Source organism: Eubalaena glacialis, chromosome 14 (genome assembly GCF_028564815.1).
Source record: "Eubalaena glacialis isolate mEubGla1 chromosome 14, mEubGla1.1.hap2.+ XY, whole genome shotgun sequence".
NCBI lineage: Eukaryota > Metazoa > Chordata > Mammalia > Artiodactyla > Balaenidae > Eubalaena > Eubalaena glacialis.
The window spans coordinates 91903113-91922189 of NC_083729.1; the positions used below are offsets into that span (position 1 = coordinate 91903113).

Genomic DNA, 19077 nt, shown 5'->3' on the forward strand with positions numbered 1-19077 from the left:
GAGCCAGGGAAGGCCAGGCCATGGGGAGAGGAGGTTCCCCTGAGGCTGGCGAGGGCTCCTCCTTACTTCTTTCCAGAGCAGACCAGGAGTCAAGAAGCTTGGTGGAAATGTGGAAAATCCCGGAAAGCTCAGCGCCAGCAGGTAAGAGGGGCCGACAGGGCAGTGGGCTCTGCGCCAGGGGTGGAGAGGGCACAAGAGTGAAGGCACGACTTTGGCATCTCTGATACTGTACAGTCACAGAGAGGACGTAACTAAGGTCTGAATTACCCCACGACTGCATCGCCAAAGTATTCAAAGAGCATGAAACATGCGGAGGGAGAAAAACTCGAGGTGCAAAGCTTGAGCTTTGCAGGAGGAAATGAGGTTCGCACTCTCTAGAATTTTCCGAGCATTTAGAACCAGCCAGCGAAAGAGCCTGAAGGGAGAGAAAAGCACACCATCTGCACCCAGACATTTGGCAAATGAAACCTCGTGACGTGACAAGCACACAGCAACCTCAAGGAGCCTGTGAATTTCAGGTCAAATAACCGTGTTCTGGATAGCACAGCTCTCATGGGAGCACGGACACCAAAACGCTGTCCAGCCTCGCCCTGGAATTAAATCAGGGTCGCCGCACTTACCCGCTAAGGCTGGGCATCACCCGACCAGGGACTGTGCAGCAGAGGCCCAGACATGAATGTTCTTGCAATGAAAAGGGCAGAAACCAGAGATCAAGAACAGAGGCTTCCACACAAAAAGAAAAGCAGAGGATTTCACTGGAATAAAAGAGCAGATCAGTAACTGGCAACCAGGGGTCCAGGTCAGGTAGAGTTAAGGTGCCACAGGTCCACTCAGGAACAGGGGTACCGTTGTTGACACCCACCCACTGATTCTATGCTTGAAAGCAGGTGACACGCGCTATTGTTTCCATATTGTCAAAGGCACACAAGTGCTGTCAACCTGCAAATGTACCACGTTTGTAAATGGTACACCTTTAAAAACCATTGTTTTCCACTGGGTTATTTTTCCATTTAGAGGGCTTCCACCCTCTAAATATCAGTGGACTCCCTTATCTGAGCTGGGAGGGGGAAGGGGGCCATGAGGGGTAAGGAGTAGCTGAATTATCTGCATTTTTCAAGAAGCATTATCCAAGGATACAGTTTAAAGTCACAATAATCAATTGTATTATGAAATTTTCAACAAAGCACTGCTTAAAATAGTACAATTTAAACCAAAGCAGGGAGTTCCCTGGTGGCCTCGTGGTGAGGATTCTGGGCTTTCACTGCCGGGGCCCAGGTTCAATCCCTGGTCGGGGAACTGAGATCCTACAAGCTGCGCGGCCCCGGCAAAAAAAAAACAAAAAAAAAAAAACTAAGGCAAAAAGTTAAGAGCAATTTCTCATGACAGGGGAGTGGGCACATGTGATCTTCAGGGGGGGAGGCAGTGGGCAAAATGAAAACATACAGCGTTCACATGTCTGATGGTGCATATGCATTCATTATAGTAATTTGCTTGAACTTAATTTCTGAAGCCTTTTAATGATGGTGGTGATTACTGTGTTGTACACAGAGCCTGCATATAGTGATGTATTACAGAGCTTACAAGGGATCTCCAATTTGCTTATAATCACACCTATTACAAGCAGAACAACAATTAAGAAGGTTGGTTCATTTACCATGATGCCCAGGTAGTTGAGACAGTTTAAGTTTGAGGAAAAATGAGGCCTGAACATGACTGACTACCATTTCCCTTCAATCTGAACACTAAAACCAACACAGGATACTGGAGTCAAATGTTTTCACAGCAAAGCCTTTACAGCTAAAGCAGGCTCTGGCTCATCAATAAGCAATCGGACTGACGGAACAAAACAGGAAACCCATTATGCGAGGCCCAACGGCATAAGGAAACTGACTGTACCGGAGAGGCAGCCACAGCCACCAGCAAGGAAAGACAGACTCCTGAATCAGGTGTGGGGAGAACAGACAACCATACAGACAAAGATGAAATCGAATTCGCTCTTCCCTATAAGAAATGAAACCATAAAAGTACCAGCAGAAAATGTGGGTGAATCTGTCTACAACCTGGGAGAGGGGGAAACATCCCTCATAATTATGACTCAAAAAAGAAGCAATAAAGTACAAAGGTTAATACATTTGATTATATAGAAACGTGTAAGAAACGCTTTTTCAGGGTAAAAACTGGAGATATTTGAAACATGTCTCAGACAAGTTGGTATCTCAAATATATAACAAATGCTAAAGTAAATAGCTAGTGAGAAGGGATAATTCCCATCAAAAGAAAGGCAAATGGCTCTTAAATTCTTGAAAAATGTTCCATCTTGCTCATAAGAGGAGAAATGTGATTAACACCACTGAGATACCATTCCTCATGTGCCAGACGGGCAAAAACACGAAAGTCTGACAATATATCGACGCTGCTGGCAAAGCTGAGGGGAAACAGGTGCCAGGGGAAGAAAAAATGGTACCTACCACCTTTGTCGGGGGGGGTGGGTGGCAGTGTCCCCCTCCAGATTCACATGCGTTTACACATGGACTCAGCAACCCCGTCTTTAGAAAGATTTCCCACAGATACACTGGAAAAATCCAAACAGATAAGCTCCTACTAATACCATGGACTGGAAAAAACCCAAATGCCCACCACCGGGGCCTGACTGATGCACGGTGGTCCCTCCACACAGGAGAGACAGCCTGCAACTCTGAAGGAGGGAGATACACATATCTACATATTCATTTATAATTTTTATTTGAAAATGAAAGGACAAACACTCATAAAGGTTACCTCTGGGGGAAGGAGAGAGTAGGTGAATGTACCTTGCTGTGTGGATCTGACGTGGAAACCTGTACATATTTACAGAAGAAAACAATAAGAGAAAGCAATTTCTAGAAATGGAAAGTGAAACGAAACACTTCCGTCTAACTGTATATCCCGTTGTTGGCATAGCCACACGGATGGGGACTATTCCCAGTGACCTTAAACGCAGAAATGTGACTGCAGGTTCCTAGGGGGTTACACGGCCCCCCCCCTGAGGACAGAAAGAACTACAATTAAACGTTTTCTGGTGATTACACGGCGGGCGCAGTGGTGTCGGTCCTGTCCTCCTGCTCTGTGTCCTGTGGGGCAGATCAAAGGAACAACCATGTCACGGTGGGAATTTACTAGGATCTGGGGGTGGGTGGGAGGAGACACAGGCACGCAGACAGACGGGGTCAGCCCCCCGGTAGCCCCAAACTTGTTCCATCGATACGCTCTCACGATGGGTTTTATCTTTAAATAATGCAAACTTCCCAGCTCTGTCCACCCAAGAGGCCTAGAAACAATGGACCCCAAGCACCTCCGGCACCCAGACTGTGGTCTCTAAACATCAGGGGTCCTTGGAGAAATGGCGGAAACCAGATCTAGGGCAGGAAACATACGGAGGGACCCCGGACACCTTGTCATAGCAGAAGGCAAGGAAGATATCAAAGTTCCAGGGGCGTGGGGAAGGGGCTTGCAGTCAACCTGAATAAACCACCCCCAAGGGCAGATGGGCTGAAACACCACATACATTTACGCCCATGATTCATGGTGACACTTCACTTGGGGAAGATAGAAGGGTCATCTTTCCGAAAACCTCCTTCTCCTGCCTTTCTTATACGATGATCCTGGGGGCAAACCAAGTTAATGAGAAGCTTCTCTTGAAGAAGGTTCCAGTCGACAGGAAGGAGGAATGGACAGTAACAGAATGCTGCCCTTCGGCAGCCCCTTGTGACTTAAAGGATCCAGGCACTACTCATCCAGCCACGGACATCACAAAGTTATAAGAGGACAGGAAGACAGGTTAAAGACTATGGGTGTTAAGGGAGACACTCATCTCAGCACCTGCTTGTCCCAGACACACACACTATGAACCATCCAAGACCATGACCACAGATGACATTGCCAGCTCTGATTCTTAGGAGGCAGTGCAGAGAATGAGGAAGGCCACACCAAACAGCTAAAGCCCTTTTAAGGAGCTAGCTGCTAGACGCTTTTTGGTGGGACGAAACTGCAGTCAGTAAGAGAAAATCAGGGACAAACCCTTGGAGCCTCCACCTTTGAAATCATCTGTTAAGTGAGCTCCCTCAGCTCCTTTCAGAATGGAGAATAAAAACAATCCGCTAGGAAACCCACCCACAGGAGAAAATCTTATAGAGAAGTCTTACAGATTCTTCTTTGTGTACTTAGCCCCTTAGTGGAATTCTCTCCCCAGAGCCATCTTCAGGCTCTACTGTAGCACAAAGGAAATGTGATTCTAAGAGTGGTCTATTTTTGTTCCATTAAACCCACACTCACAAAACAATCTAATGAAAACTGCGCAAGCACGGGGCGTGCAGTTCTGTTTGCACGAGTGTCTAGCTTTCAGAACCACCATCTCCCTCTCCGACCTCAGCATGAATTCAAGGACGGAACGCAGGGAGAGCGGGCAGAGGTCGGCGAGGTGAGCCGAGGCGCCGGGCATCCTGCTCACCCAATCCGCCGGGGCCTGCCAGGAGGAACTCCTGTCTCCCTATCCTCTTGACGATGGGCCGCTTCTCCTCGCTGCAGAAGGGAAACAGGTCCTGGGCGACGCCCGTGCTATAGTTGAGGATGATGTACTGGGTGGTGAGGGCCAGGCACAGGAAGTGGCCGTCCACCGCCACCGCCAGGGGCTGCTCCGGAGTGGACACCTCCCTGACGATCTGCACGCGGTCCTCGTACACCAGGAACACCTGGATGGTTCTGCGCTTGACGGAGATGATGCAGACCTCCACGCAGAAGGGGTCACCGCTCACCGGGTTCTCGTTCAAGGCGAGGGCCGTGGCCCCCTTGATGCGGGCACCCGAGGGCACGGGCTCCAGGCTCAGCATGTGGACCAGGGTGATGGAGCCGTCACAGAGCACCAGCAGCCGGTGGAGGGCCGACGCCGCCCGCAGCTCATTCACCGGCTTCTTGAAACCCAGGTGTCTGTGCAGCTGCTTGGTGGCCGTGAACGTGGCCGACCCGCCGGGCACGGTCTTCTCCTCCAGCAGGAAGCGGTACACGAAGCAGTCGCTGGTGCCCACGTACAGGTTCCGGCCGCAGCACTCCACGCACTCCAGGGACACCCGCTCCCTGTCGCCCATCAGCTGCTCCCGCTCGACGGCGGGGACCAGGGTGAAGGCCTTGGTGCTCATCATGTCCGCGGCTGATCTGCGGGAGAGGAGACGAGAGGTGAGTTAGAGGAACCAGGACTAAGCAGAACCATTTCCGGTCACGATAAACACACGCTGATTCCCAGCTCTGATTTCAGTGAAAGGAAATCATTCGACACTGTTGGAAAAAAGTGAAGGAAAGAAAACATTTCCCACTTGGTCTCCTCCCACCAGGCAAACAGAGACCCTGGCAGGACAGCACACGCGTGCTTCTAATGAAGTGCTACCCTGCTCCTTCTCAAAAGAGCTGAGACTTACAGGGAGTCTCCTTACACTGTTCCTGGGAAACACACCTGTGGGTAGAAGACAAGCACACCTATTCCCCACAGACAACGCAACAGAAACACTTCAGAAAAAGGCAAAAGTGATCCTCGTTGATGTTCCCCTGAGCCTCACCAGCCACTTGACTCGGTGTCTAAGTGAATGGTGGGGAGCAACCTCTATTGTGTGGTTCATTCCTGCCCCTCAGATCTCGTAGGAGACACAGAGGCAGGGATCACACCCCCAATTCCCTTGCATTTTTCCCACTGAGGTACGTACGTTGCCCCAGCACCATATTTGGCTCCCAAAGGAAACCTGTTTGTGTGGAGCAGTAAAGACGTGCCTCGGGACTTCCCTGGCGGTCCAGTGGTTAAGACTCCACGCTTCCACTGCAGGGGACGTGGGTTCGATCCCTGGTTGGGGAACTAAGACCCCACATGCTGCACGGCGTGGCCAAAAAAGAAAAAAAGAAAAGATGTGCCGCAAATCTCCAAGTCTTGCAGGTGGTGAGTTGAGGTACTTAGTGGATTTGTGAGGTTACTGACAGGTCAGTTAATGGATTACTTCCACCAGAAGACAGAATGTCCCACACTCTAACCCTGGGCTTTCTACTTCTTCCTCCGGAAAGGACTCTGGTTTCACACTCCACAAAGTTAGAGGCAGCAGAAATGAGCAAGATGGCTTTTCCCTGATGTCTCCGCTGGCCAGAAAGCAGACTCATGCCCGGTAGTCCCTGATAGCCTCAAGCAGGAGAGGGGGATTATGCAGCTCTAAAGAGAACTGCAGGGCCTGATGAAGTTAGAGGGAGGCTGGCTGGACTTCTTCTCACTTCCCGTATCCAAAAGCGTTGCCTCATAAGAGACCAAACCCCTAATCCTTTGATGCGTTCCAGCAAAGGCTGGAAGTGAAAGACCTGTACAATGAAAACTACAAGATGTTGATGAAAGAAACTGAAGAGGACACAAATGGAAGGATACCTATTGAATATGTTCATGGATTGGAAGAATTAACATTGTTAAAAGGTACTTACTACCCAAAAGCATCTATAGATTCAATGCAATCCCTATCAAAATTCCAGTGGCATTTTTTATAGAAATAGAAAAAAATAATCCTAAAATTTGTATGGAATCACAAAAGACCCAAATAGCCAAAGCAATCATGAAAAAGAAGAACACAACTGGAGGCATCAAACTTCCTGGTTTCAAACTATACTACAAAGCTATAGTAATTTAAACAGTATGGTACTGGCATAAAAATAGACACACAGACCAATGAAACAGAATAGAGAGCCCAGAAATAATCCTCCACTTATACAATCACCTAATATTTGACAAGGGACCCAAGAATACTAAATGGGGAAAGGACAGTTTCTTCAACAAATGGTGCTGGAAAAACTGCATAACCACGTGCAGAAAAATGAAATTGGACCCCATCTCACATCACTCACAAAAATTAAATCAAAATGGATTAAAGACTTAAACATAAGACCTGATACCATAAAACTGAAACAAAACATAGGGAGGAAGCTCCTTGACTTTGGACTGGCAATAATTTTTTGAATATGACACCAAAAGCACAAGCAACAAGCACAAGCAAAAATCAACAAGTGGGGCTACATCAAACTAAAAAGCTTCTGCACAGCAAAAGAAATAATCAACAAAATGAAAAGGCAACCTACAGAATGGGAGAAAATATTTGCAAACCATATATCAGATAAGGGATTAATACCCAAAACATATAAAGAACTCATACAAATCAATAATAATAACAACAATAACAACCAAAGAATCCAATAAAAAATGTGCAGAGGAACTAAATAGACGTTTTTTTCAAAGAAGACATCCAAATGGCCAACAGGTACATGAAAAGGTGCTCAACATCACTAACCATCAGGGAAATGCAAATCAAAACCCCCATGAGACATCACCTCACATGTGTTAGAATGGCTATGATCAAGAAGACAACAAGTATTGATGAGGATGTGGAGATAAGAGAACACTTGTATACTGTCAGTGGAAAACTGGTGTAGCCCCTATGGAAAACAGTGTGGAGGCTCCTCAAAAAATTAACAATAGAAATGCCATATGATCCAGCAATTCCATTTCTCGGTATATATCCAAAGCAAATGAAAAAAGAAGTTCGAAGAGATCTCTGCACTCCCATGTTTATTGCAGCGTTATTCACAATACCCAAGATATGGAAACAACCTAAGTGTCTGTCAATGGATGAATGGATAAAGAAGATGTGAGATATATGGACACACATACAGACATATACGTCTATACAAGGGAGTATTATTCAGCCATGAGAAAAAGGAAATACTGCCATTTACAACAGCATGCGTGAACCTTGAAGGCGTTATGCTAAGTGAGATAAGGCAGAGAGAGACAAACGCTCACTGATCTCACTTATATGTGGAGTCTAAAAAAGCTGAACTCCTGAAAACAGAGAGTAGAATTGTGGTTCCCAGGTGCTGGGGGCATGTTGGGGAGATTTTGTTTAAGGGTGCAAGTGTGTATCTAGTGCTAGATAAGTCCTGGAGAGCCAATTCACAGCACGAAGGTCAACAATAGTGTACTATAAACTCCAAAGTTGCTAAAACAGAATTACATGGAGGTAAATGAAAGCTGACACTAAACATTCTGATACTTAAAAATGATTTATTCCTTTAAGCAGCAGGAAAATTTCCTCCATGATCTAGTCACATGATAAATTTACTTGGATAAAATAATGAATCACAGAAAGATAAACTTTAGGCTGTACCTCCCTATATTAAGTCCAACTTACTGGGGTCTGAATTCAGAGAGGTTTTAACATGGTAATAAGATTAAAAATTTCTCTAAAGTGTACAATTCATACTTTATCGTGTAATCGCAAACTGATCTGACATTTAAACTAACTTTTTCTTAGAACTGCACCTTAAAAGCATGGCTGTAATTTAAAAGATCAATATTTCAGTTTTCTCAAAATTGCAAAATATATACCTAGAGAAAAAAAAAGGAAAAATATTAATACACTCATGGACAATAAAAAAAGATAACATTACATATGCAACAAGCACCTGTATGTGTGCAAAAAAAGTTACAAGACACTGTGCCTTTCCCAAGAGTCTCCCAATCTCATTAAGGACATAATAGAAAACTACACAAGTAACAGTATAAAGCAACGTGAGTGCTAAGGGCCAAAATGTAAATATTAGTGATTACTTTCCACCAAATTAAGAATATACACACCACCACTAGTGATAATCAGAATCTGAGTGTCTTTGAAAATGTTAATGTAAAAATACTAGTTTTCTTCTACAGATGTACACAGTATCTTTTAGTTACACCTGAAGCCACTGTCAAAAGAACTTGTTGCTTTGGCAACTTCCTAGGTCCCTTTAGGTCTCCTAGTAAACCTCAGTTCAATAAGTCCCTTCTTGCTGCTACACAGAGAGCTGGGCAGCAGATTTTGAGATTCCCCATAAGCTTCAAAAACGTTTTTCTGTGTTCTTTACTTGAAGAACTGTTAACAACAGCCGTATAGGCTTCTAGAGGCCCTACTTCTCTTCGTAGAACTTGGCCGAGCCTGGGAGAGCTGATGCGTTTACACAATGCAAGACCTCGGGCTATATTCTGATTCCATGGACATTGTCCCATAAAATAAGCACCAGGTCCAGATGGATCTCCTAACAGTTCTACCAGACCTTTGGCAATCGCATAATTCCAATTTCACACAATACATTTTCCTGAGAATAAAAAAGAAGGAACGTATCCTACTTCATTTTATAAAGCCAGTGTAAAGTATAACTTTGATATCCAAACCAGATAAGGATATAGGAAAAAGGAAAATCATAGATCAGTCTTACAAATAAACATGCAAAAGTATTAAATGTTAGCACACTGAATCAAGCAATACATATATATGTGTGTGTGTGTGTGTGTATATATATGAACACAATATGAATAAGTTGGCATGCAATATTGGTTTAAGGTAATAAAATCTGCCAGTTTAACTGAGCACATTTAAAGATTAAAAGAGAAAACACATAAAAGAAGGAACAAGACCATTATCATCTCTTGTGGGTTGAATTATATCTCCCCAAATATGTTAAAAAGTCCTAACTCCCATTACCAGTGAATATAACCTTATATGGAAATAGGGTCCCTACAGATGATCAAGTTAAGATGAGGTCATTAGGGTGGACCTTAATCCAATATGAGTGGTATCCTTATAAAGAGGGGAAATTTGGACTCAAGACAGACATACGTAGAGGACAGACACGTGGAGACACAGGGAGAAGATGGCTATCTACAAGCCAGGGAACACCCAAGGCTGTGAGGACCTCGGGGAGAGGCCTAGAATAGATTCTCCCTCAGAGTCCTTAGGAGGGACCACCTCCGCCACCACCCTGATCTCAGACTTCTATACTCCAGACTGTGGGACAACAAAAATTTATGTTGTTTAAGCCACTCAGTTTAGGGTACTTTGTTACAGCAGCCCTAGCAAACTAATACACCATCTGTAGTCAACATTGTAATGGAAGTCTTCGCCAGTTGAAAAAGAATAGTTACAAAGAATTGAAGACAAAGACATAAAACTATAATTGTTTACAGGTGATAGTACCGTTTGCGTGGAAACTCACAAATAATCTATTAGAATTAATAAAAGGTTAGAAATATCCTTTAATCAAAAAAATCAGTATACCAAAGTAATCTGCATTTCTACACACAAACAACAATTAGAAATTTTAATCTTGAATAAAGGACACTTACAGTAGTATAAAAAAATTAAGGTATGAAGAAATTGTCTAGCAAAGACGTGTAAGAACTTCAAGGAGAAAATCATAAAATCTTATTGCTTGATATTAAGGAAGACCTGATTTTTAATCTCAGCACACATTTCTGCAGAAATTGACAAGCTGGTTTTAAAATTTAAATGGTAATCCAAGAACCTAGAATAGTCAAAACAATCTTGAAAACAAAGAACAAAGTTGAAGGACCTACACTGATTTCAGCAATTGCTATAAAACTGGAGTAATTAAGACATCTAGATAGGCAAATAGATCAATGGAACAGGAGAGAGTCCAAAATTAGACCCACACGTATGCATTCAATTAGTTCTTGACAAAGGCACCAATGAAATTCAGTGGGGAAAGTAAAGTCATTTCCATCAATGGCACTGGAACGTGTGGATAACCTTAAATGGGGTTAAGAATTAACCTCAATTATCCCTACCTCATACCATGTACAGAAATTAATCTGAGATGCATCAAATTATTTTAAAAGCAAAAGCTAAAACTATAAATCTTCTAGAAGAAAAGGCAGAAGAATATCTTTGGGGCCTCGGGGTATATAAAGATTTCTTAGGATACAAAAAGCACTAACCAGAAAAGAAAAAAAGGTGATAAAGTGGATTTTATAAAAATTTAAAATGTGTATCCATTGAAAGACACAATTAGGGAAATGAATAGGCAAGCCCCAGACTGGGAGAAAAATTTGTGATATACATAGCAGGCAAAGGGCTCATTTCCAGAATATATAAGAACTCCCACCAACCAATAATAAAAAGACAACTCTAGCTGTTAAATGGAAAAAGATTCAAAAGTGAAGGTATGTGAATGACCAATAAGAACATGAAAAGATGTTCACCATTATTAGTCATCAGAGAAATCTATTTTAAACCATGAGATACCATTTCACACCTATTAGAATGGCGACAATTAAAAAGACTGACAACACTAAATGTTAATGAGGACAAAAGACAACTAGAAACCTCATACTTTGTTGGAAGGAGGATAAAATGGTACTGTTGCCTTGGAAATCTGGTGGTCTTTTACAAAGTTAAACATGTATATATCCTGCCACCCCGCAGCTCCGCTCTTAATGTTTCCATTTCTCCGGAGTACATGCCAACACCCACAATAAGACTTGTACAAGAATGTGCATAGCAGCCTGATTCATAATAGCCCAAAACAGGAAACAGCTCAGTTTTACCCATTCGTACCCATACGTGGAGTATTCACAAAGCAGAATACAACTTGGAAATAAGGATAAACCACCGCTAAAGCCAACAGCATGGATGAATCTCAAAAACACTGAATGAAAGAAACCATACACATATGTGTGTCTGCATGTATATGAAGTTCAAAAGCAGGCAACACTCATCTATAGTGATAGAAGTCAGAACAGTGGTTACTTTGGAAAGAAAGGGGTGACACAAGGGAACTTTCTGGGGTGACACAAATATCCTACATCTTGTTTGAGGTACTGGTTGCACAGGTGTATGGGTTTGTCAAAATTCACTGAACTGTGCACTTAGGTTCGGTGTATTTTACTGTATGCAAATTCTGCTTCCATAAAAAAGCAAACTTGCCCCTAAAAGACCCAGAGAAAAAAATGCAATTCCAATAAAATTGTAACAGGTATATATGTGTGTATCTGTGTGTGTGTGTGTGTATAACTCAACAAGACTATAAAATTCATATGCAGAGAAGGACCAAAAAAAGCAAGACACTTCTGAAAAAGGTAAGGTAAGGGGACTTGACTCAACAGATAAGATGAAATATAAAGTGATGGCTATTAGGATAATGTGGTGCTGGTACAGGACGAACCCAAGAGAACATACCCGAGGGCTCAGAAACAGACCATGCATATATGGAACCTAAGAATACGACAGAGGTGGCACTGTATATCACGGGGTGTATACAGAGAACGCACATGGTCAATAAACAGTGCTGGGCAACTGGATATCCACACAGAAGAAAAAAGATAAACTAGAGTCCTACATTATACCATACATCAGAATTATTCCAGATGGATGAAGATTCTTAAGTATGGAAGGCATAACTTTAAAACTTTGAGAAGAAAATAGGGGAAAATATGTTAATGACCTTAAGGTAGGGAAGAACTTCTAAAATAAGATAAAAAAGCACAAACCCTAGGGAGAAAGATAAATTTATTCACGTTAAAATGTAAAACCTACGTTCTTCAAAAGATACCATCAAGAAAGTGAAAAGTTAAGATGAAGAAACATGAGGATGGGGGAGAAGACGCTGACCTCACACGTCTGACGAAAAGACCCCTGGATGGTCCAGGGAACTCGCACAGGAAGCAAATAACACGAATCTCACAGAAGAACGGGCAAAAGGCGATCCGGCTTCTCATAGAAGCGGAGACGTGAATGGCCAGCAGCCGTGGAGGAGTGATCAACCTGCAGAACCATCTGGAATTGCAAATTGCAGCTACAAGGAGACTTCGCTGCATACCCATCAAGCGGACAACACCTCTGAAGTCCTATGACACTGGGGATTTTCAAGAACCTGGAGCAATGGAAATGTTCCACGCTGCGGGTAAAAGTCACAGCAGAAAGAATAAACATGGAATCAAAGCAATGTTTGAAGTAGAAAGATTATCTAGACTCAGACAGACACTCGTAGACCCAAGGCTACAAGATTAAACAAAGAAAAAAATATATATATACATATAGACTCCCGATCTGAGCCAGAAATAAATATATCCTGCTAAAAGAATGCTATGACAAAGTGCTGTTTATTAAGATGGGATCCTCGCCAATAATTACTTTTCTTGAACCAAAGGACACTGTTACCTCCTGTCGCAGAACGTTCACATAATATGAGAACAGCCTTAAGATGGGCATGGCATCCTGTGTGTCTGCAAAGAATCACACATTTGAGGATTACATCGACACTTTAAAATAAAACAAACTCTATAGAGCCCTACGCAGCATATGTGCATCAGAGATGTATCACTCTAGAGGTAAAAACCCATCAATGGGTATCACAGCCCTATGACAGGAGGTGCTTCCCTATGGACCAGCTAAAGATTAATTCTTACCTACATTTTAAAAAGGACACTTGACCTAAAGGCAGATTTGCTATTGTCCCAGTTTACATTTTTTTTAAATTTTCTGATAGTCCTTTATAAGTGAATAGAGATCAAACGGTCATTCTAACGTTTGGACCAGAGCCAGGCCTGATTCTAAGCCAACAGAGGAAGATGGGCAGGACCATGGACCTCACATCTCAAACATCACGTCATCACCCCCCTTAAAGCGCTTCGTAAAGTGTGCCACTGCCTAAAAGATAAACTCCAAACTGATCACAAGATGCGAAGCCCTTAAAAATGTAAACTTGGCCAATCTTTCCTCTTACTTATAAATTACAGTCATTAACCTATTCATATTATTCCACATCAGTCACTTGTTTTATTAGCTACATTCAGTTCTGAATCCTTGAATTCCTCAGGCACTTGAGCTGGAAAGCCATGTTTACGTCTGCAAGCATGTGAGGTGCTCTACAAACCCACCAGTTGTCAAAAGGGATCGGGAGCAAAAACCACTCCCTGGGCACCGTTTCAAGGGATGGAAACCATTCATCAGAAAATAGATTTCATTGGTGGTCCAGTGGTTAAGACTCCACGCTTCCACCGCAGGGGGCACGGGTTTGACCCCTGGTTGGGGAACTAAGATCCTACATGCCACAGGGTGCGGCCAAGAAATTACAAAAGAAAGAAAGAAAGACTCTGACTGGGGGTCAGAGTCTCGGAAGTGGGCCCAGGGAGCGTGGCAGAGACCCTCCGAGAGCCCGCCACTGGTCAGAGGAGTTCAGGCGTTAGCTGTAAGAGAGCTTGCATTCCTTGAATCTGCCTGTCATTTACAGTATTTCTACAAATGCCAACTTTAAAAAAATGTTTATTTTGCCATTTTAACAACAGACTTTCAAAGAAAAATTTTCATAAGAAGTTTCTCGATTAACCTGGGTAAACGCATTTATAAAGACCTGAGATACCAATACTCTAGAAGGGGGAAATATTTGGGAAAACTGAAAATAGCAGTTCTACTGAAAATCAGGTCTGGAAATATCAAACCTACAAGGGAATTAAAGTTGTCACACATTCTCACGTTCCAGGAAAAGGGCCGGGGGGAGATACACAGCCTCCCAAGTTTCATCGGCTGTTTTCAACCCCACGTCAACAGGTTATCACGTTGGTCCCATAAGATCAGGAGAGACAGCTGAGGCCCAGAGGACGGAGCTGAGCGGAGGGGCCGGAAAGGAGGTCTCACAACACGCCAGGTCACCTGGCCTCACTCCCGTGGAGGCTGAGGAGCAAGCTCGGGGCGGTTTCTCGTGGAAGGAAGAAGAGTGAGCAGACGCTGGACCAGGGGAGCCGCGAAAGTCTGGCGTGGACTCAGGTGGACAGAGGGTGTATTCCCGGCAAGTCACTTACAGCCTCTGGGCCTGTCCCCTCCGTGAATCTGGTGGATGACACGCTCCCTCTGGGCTATTCTCTGGCTCCTGTGGAGGACAAGGTAGTGACAACAGTATCCTAGGGAAGCCACAACCCTTGGGATGCTCCTCACGTGCCAGGCTCCGGATCAAGTGGGCTCTCCCAGCTCACCGCGGTGGCCGACCAGGCCAGCACTCTCGTCACTCCACTCCGCAGGGGGAGATGGAGCTCTCACAGGCTGAAGGACCACGGAGAGCAGGGCCCTAACCACTGCGCCACACTGCCCACCCCGGGGTCAAGGCCGCTCTGAGTCTGGATGAAGGATGAGCACCAGCTGACTGCGGCCCTGGGCCCCGGGTTTGGACGGATGCTTCGCTCTGAGAGGCGGGTGTCACTGTGGACACAGAGGCTACACAGCTGCAGGTGAAGAAACTGGGACTTCACCCCCATTTCTGTTTCTAACTCCAAGGCCATGTTCTTCCTACTGCATTGACCAAAGGGGGCGAGTGTGACTTCGGATCCCCGAAGAGAACTCAGACAACCCCAGACATGGGGGGCACCATGGTGTGAGGCCCACAGGTGGGGTCCTCCTGCGGCTCCTCCCGAGGGAGCCTCAGCAGAAGGTCCTCGCTTTCCATCCCGAGGCTAGAAGAGGGCCCCCAGGACCCGCCTCGCCCTCCCTTCTTACGTTTCTCTGTGGCCAAACGCCTCACCCCCTCCCCCGCCCCCTAAACAACCTGTGTCACAAATAAACGCTTCTTCCCAAATGGAGCGCAGTCAGCGCCGCCTTGCTCAACCTCAGATACAGACTGACACGCACACACGTTTCTCCGCTAGCCCGGTAATCTTATCTAAACGGGACACACGTTTCTGTGGCATCAATTGTTCTGAGGGACGGCAGCCCAGGCTGCCCCTGTGCTCCTCTCAGCTCTCACAGCCGGCTGCTCAGTGACCCGGTCCTGAAATCCGCCAGGAATCGACAACACATTTACTGACCTGCACCAAAGACAACTTTTCCCCCTTTTGAAAATCAGGACACCACCGGATGACCGTTCAATGTTCTCTTTTGCACTCATGTGACAGAGATATTATAAGGCTAGTTACATCACAATAAACCTGTTTCCATGACCTGAAAGAGTATCTTAAAACAGAAGAAGAAAAAAAAATACAGCTAAGGCCAAACAACTAACTTGTCATCTTGATCTTTTCCCAGTACATACCTATATGTAACTATTCATAGTTGGGACCCTTTTCCTGGGCAATACTAATCAGAATTATTTAAATCCGTATATATGTAAATATACACACACAAGTGTATGTACACATACATATATACACATAGCACATATATGCATTTGTGTGTCTCTGTGTATACATATCATATGCGTCCTGTAACAGTAACATGAGCAGTTATAACTGAAGCAAGGATTTGGGAAGGGCAGGGCAGGGGAGGCCGACAAGCAGCAGAGGAGGAGTATGGCTCTCCAGGGCATTTCCTCTGAAACATCTTCCTCAGTACTGGACCTTCAAACCGTCATAAGAATTATTGAGGGCCTACTGGATGCTAAGCAATTGTCCTCTTTCACATGTTATTTTTCCTGAATCTTTAATTTACCCAACAGCAGCTACTTGACTATCAAAAGATCCTGATCTCAAATCACCTGCACGATTTCACAACACGCTCAGTGACCACTCCTGCCCTTCTGCATGGAGCACTCCAGCTCACTCGGGGTAGCCCCAAATTAACTTGTTACTTCTACATTCATTTTGTAGTACGGTATTGTTTAAGAAAGAAAAACGGGTCAGGTTTGCCACAGAGGAGATGAGTTATAAAGGCCAAATTGTTGGGCGGTATCCAAACACCTGGTTGCCACAAATGATTAATGTATTTCTAATGAGAACTGAGACCAAGATGAAGATGCTTAACTTGTTACGTCAAATTTCCTCGAGTTTTCTTAAAGGATCACAAAATTTGAATATTAGCATGAAGGAATAAACCATAATGACTACTTTTTTTTTTTTTTTTTATGAAAAGAGATGCTAGCTGCAAATCAGGCCTGGAAATTTCACACTTTTTAAACAGTGAGCTCGGTGCTTTTAAAGCTTGTCAACTGGAGCTGCCTGAGGGAAGAACAGGCTCCTGACAAAAAGCCCTGTCACTGGAGGGTCAGGCAGAGGCTGGAGCGTCCTGGGAGCCCGCAATGGACGGCAACTTGCCTCCACCTGTAGGACCCAAGGACTGCTGTTCACCGTCTGAGTGGAAGAGAAAAGGCAGAGGACGTACCTGAAGGCGAGGGCTAGGACCACACCTGTCCCCCGCGTCTTTGTAAAATGTGCACAGCAAATTGGAGTTCAGAGCCGCCGGGGAGCCTCACCCCAGAGGAGAGCCCTCACTGGGTTAACAGTTACTCAGAGCCAAGACCACCACCTTCAGAGCTGAGACAGCCACCACGCCACATCCTCATTTCTATTTAGTAACAATAATTCATCGAGCACCTACTAAGTGCCAGGCTCTGTGCCCAATGCACATTTTCTTCCTGGAATGCATGTATCTTTTCTCATATTCCCCCTATTTTGATTAAAGAAATTGAGGCTCAGAACGTCCAGTGAATGCCCTGGGCTCCCAGTTAGGAAGTGGCAGCGTCAGGGTTTGCACCTGCAGCTCCACGCCCACCACCGCCATGGAACAGCACTGCCCCTTTGCACAAAGGAACGGGGCCTGCGAAGGCTAGTGGTAGACGGCCTCTATGGCCACACACCAAAGAGGCCGCTTCAGTGACCACTGAGGCTGCGTGCCTGTCAGAAATGGAAGGAAAAAGAAAAGGAAGCAGCTGGCCAGATGTTCCTTGCTACCTGACCATAGGGCTGGAGTTTCCGGCTGACCAACAGAGAAGCGCGGCCAGAGGAGGGGTAGTGGGCTCGGGGGGCGCCTCCAGCCGTGAGCTCTGGGCCAGGGTCTGCCAGCTCACACCGCAGCGGACCCTCCTCACACATTCTCCCCAGGTCTTCACCTGCCACCACTGTCCCCGCGGCTGCCTGCTCTCCCCAAGCGCTTCCTCAAGGATGGAACCCTGATCCGACAGGTTGGGACCCCAACACCCAGTACAGTCCGTGTACATTAAGAGGCGCTGTGTGAACCCCCATGTCCAGCGGCCAGGCAGGGCCTGGGGGGTGATGGTCACCCAGCAGCCCGTGGCAGAAGCAATGGCAGGTGCGGGCAACTGCAAGCGGGAGCTTGTGTCTTGAAAGCCACCCCCTAAAACACAGGAGGCGAGAAGAGGAGAACTCAACTTCCTTCCACCCGCACCTCCGTCCCAGGGGAGAACAGGGGCGAGGTCTCCCCTCCTCCCACCACACCCCTGCCCCGTCTCCCAGTACAGGCCAAACAGGCCCGAATGTGGCCCGGAATCTGCACTCTCCAATCCCACGAGCTCCAGGAAACGTCAACCACAGCGACAAAACCATCGTACGCACGGGTGGAGGGGAGACGGGCGAGGGGCACGGGGTGTCGCCCACCGGGCTCCTCCCTCCAGAACAGCGAAAGCCCACCCAAACCGGGACCAAGTCTCGGGGCTTCCCTGCCCCGAAAGCGCGCCGCCGCACAGCCGCCCCCTCCCGGCGCCGCGCGCCCGCCACCCGCGCACCTGCCTGCGCGCACCTGTCCGCGCACCTGCCCGCAGGCCGCCGCCCCCCAGCCCCTGCCCACCCCAGCCCCACCCTCCCCGCGCTCCCTGCCCGCCCCGCGCTCACCGGCCCGCGCTCCGGCCGCTCCGGGCCCCGCGCCCCGGGCCGCGCGCTCCTGGGCCCCGGCCCCGGCTCCAGCCCGGCCCCGCCGCTTCCCGTCACGTGGACGGCCGAGGGCGGGAGCGCCAGGCCCCGTCCGGCCTGCGGCCCCGCGTCGCCTGCAGACCCCGCCCCGGGCCGGGCTACGGGGAGGGGGGCGCCCCCCCCGGCCTCCGGTGCCGGGGGTCTGCAGGGTTCCCGGCGCGCCTGCCTCGGGGGTCCGGAGGAAGACGCGCCGATCCCCGCGGGCGCTCGAGCGGAGCCTGCCGGGCGCAGGGCGGGGTCGGTAACGCGGCGAGGCTGCCGCTGCCGGGGCCGCGCTTTCTCCTCCCCCGCGGCCTGCCGGACTCGCTCGCCGCCCTGCTTCTAGCACCGCGACGGCGCTGGGCAGTGCACCTGCTGAAGGAATGAATGAATCCATCCACCCATCCATCACTCCTGGGAAAGGCTGGATGGCGCTGCCACCTGACGAAGTCGGGCTGGAGGAGTGGACGGCTGCTGGTGGCCCCCCTGGAACCGAAATGTACTGCTGTGCATGAGCCGCCCGCCCCCGGCCCACCGCTAGCCCCGAGCCCCTGGGGCAGTGTACTCCAAGGTGTCCTTATTGAAGCAGG

At 46.9% G+C, this 19077-nt stretch overlaps 1 protein-coding gene across 3 annotated transcripts in view; it reads right to left on the reverse strand.

Annotated features, from left to right (window-relative positions):
* TGFBRAP1 (transforming growth factor beta receptor associated protein 1) overlaps nucleotides 1–18500 on the reverse strand; it is a 48190-nt gene extending 29690 nt beyond the window's left edge. Inside the window, exons 1-3 of one of the 3 annotated variants that reach the window (XM_061210771.1) lie at nucleotides 18431–18483; nucleotides 14681–14748; nucleotides 4487–5187 (exon numbers count right to left, since the gene is read on the reverse strand). In XM_061210771.1, the coding sequence (XP_061066754.1) occupies nucleotides 4487–5174 (688 nt within the window). In that variant the 5' untranslated portion in view covers nucleotides 5175–5187; nucleotides 14681–14748; nucleotides 18431–18483. Of the gene's footprint in view, nucleotides 1–4486; nucleotides 5188–14324; nucleotides 14658–14680; nucleotides 14749–18430 lie in introns of those variants that run through there. The other 2 variants (XM_061210770.1, XM_061210772.1) reach the window with 2 other exon arrangements.
* Nucleotides 18501–19077: the final 577 nt, after the last annotated feature.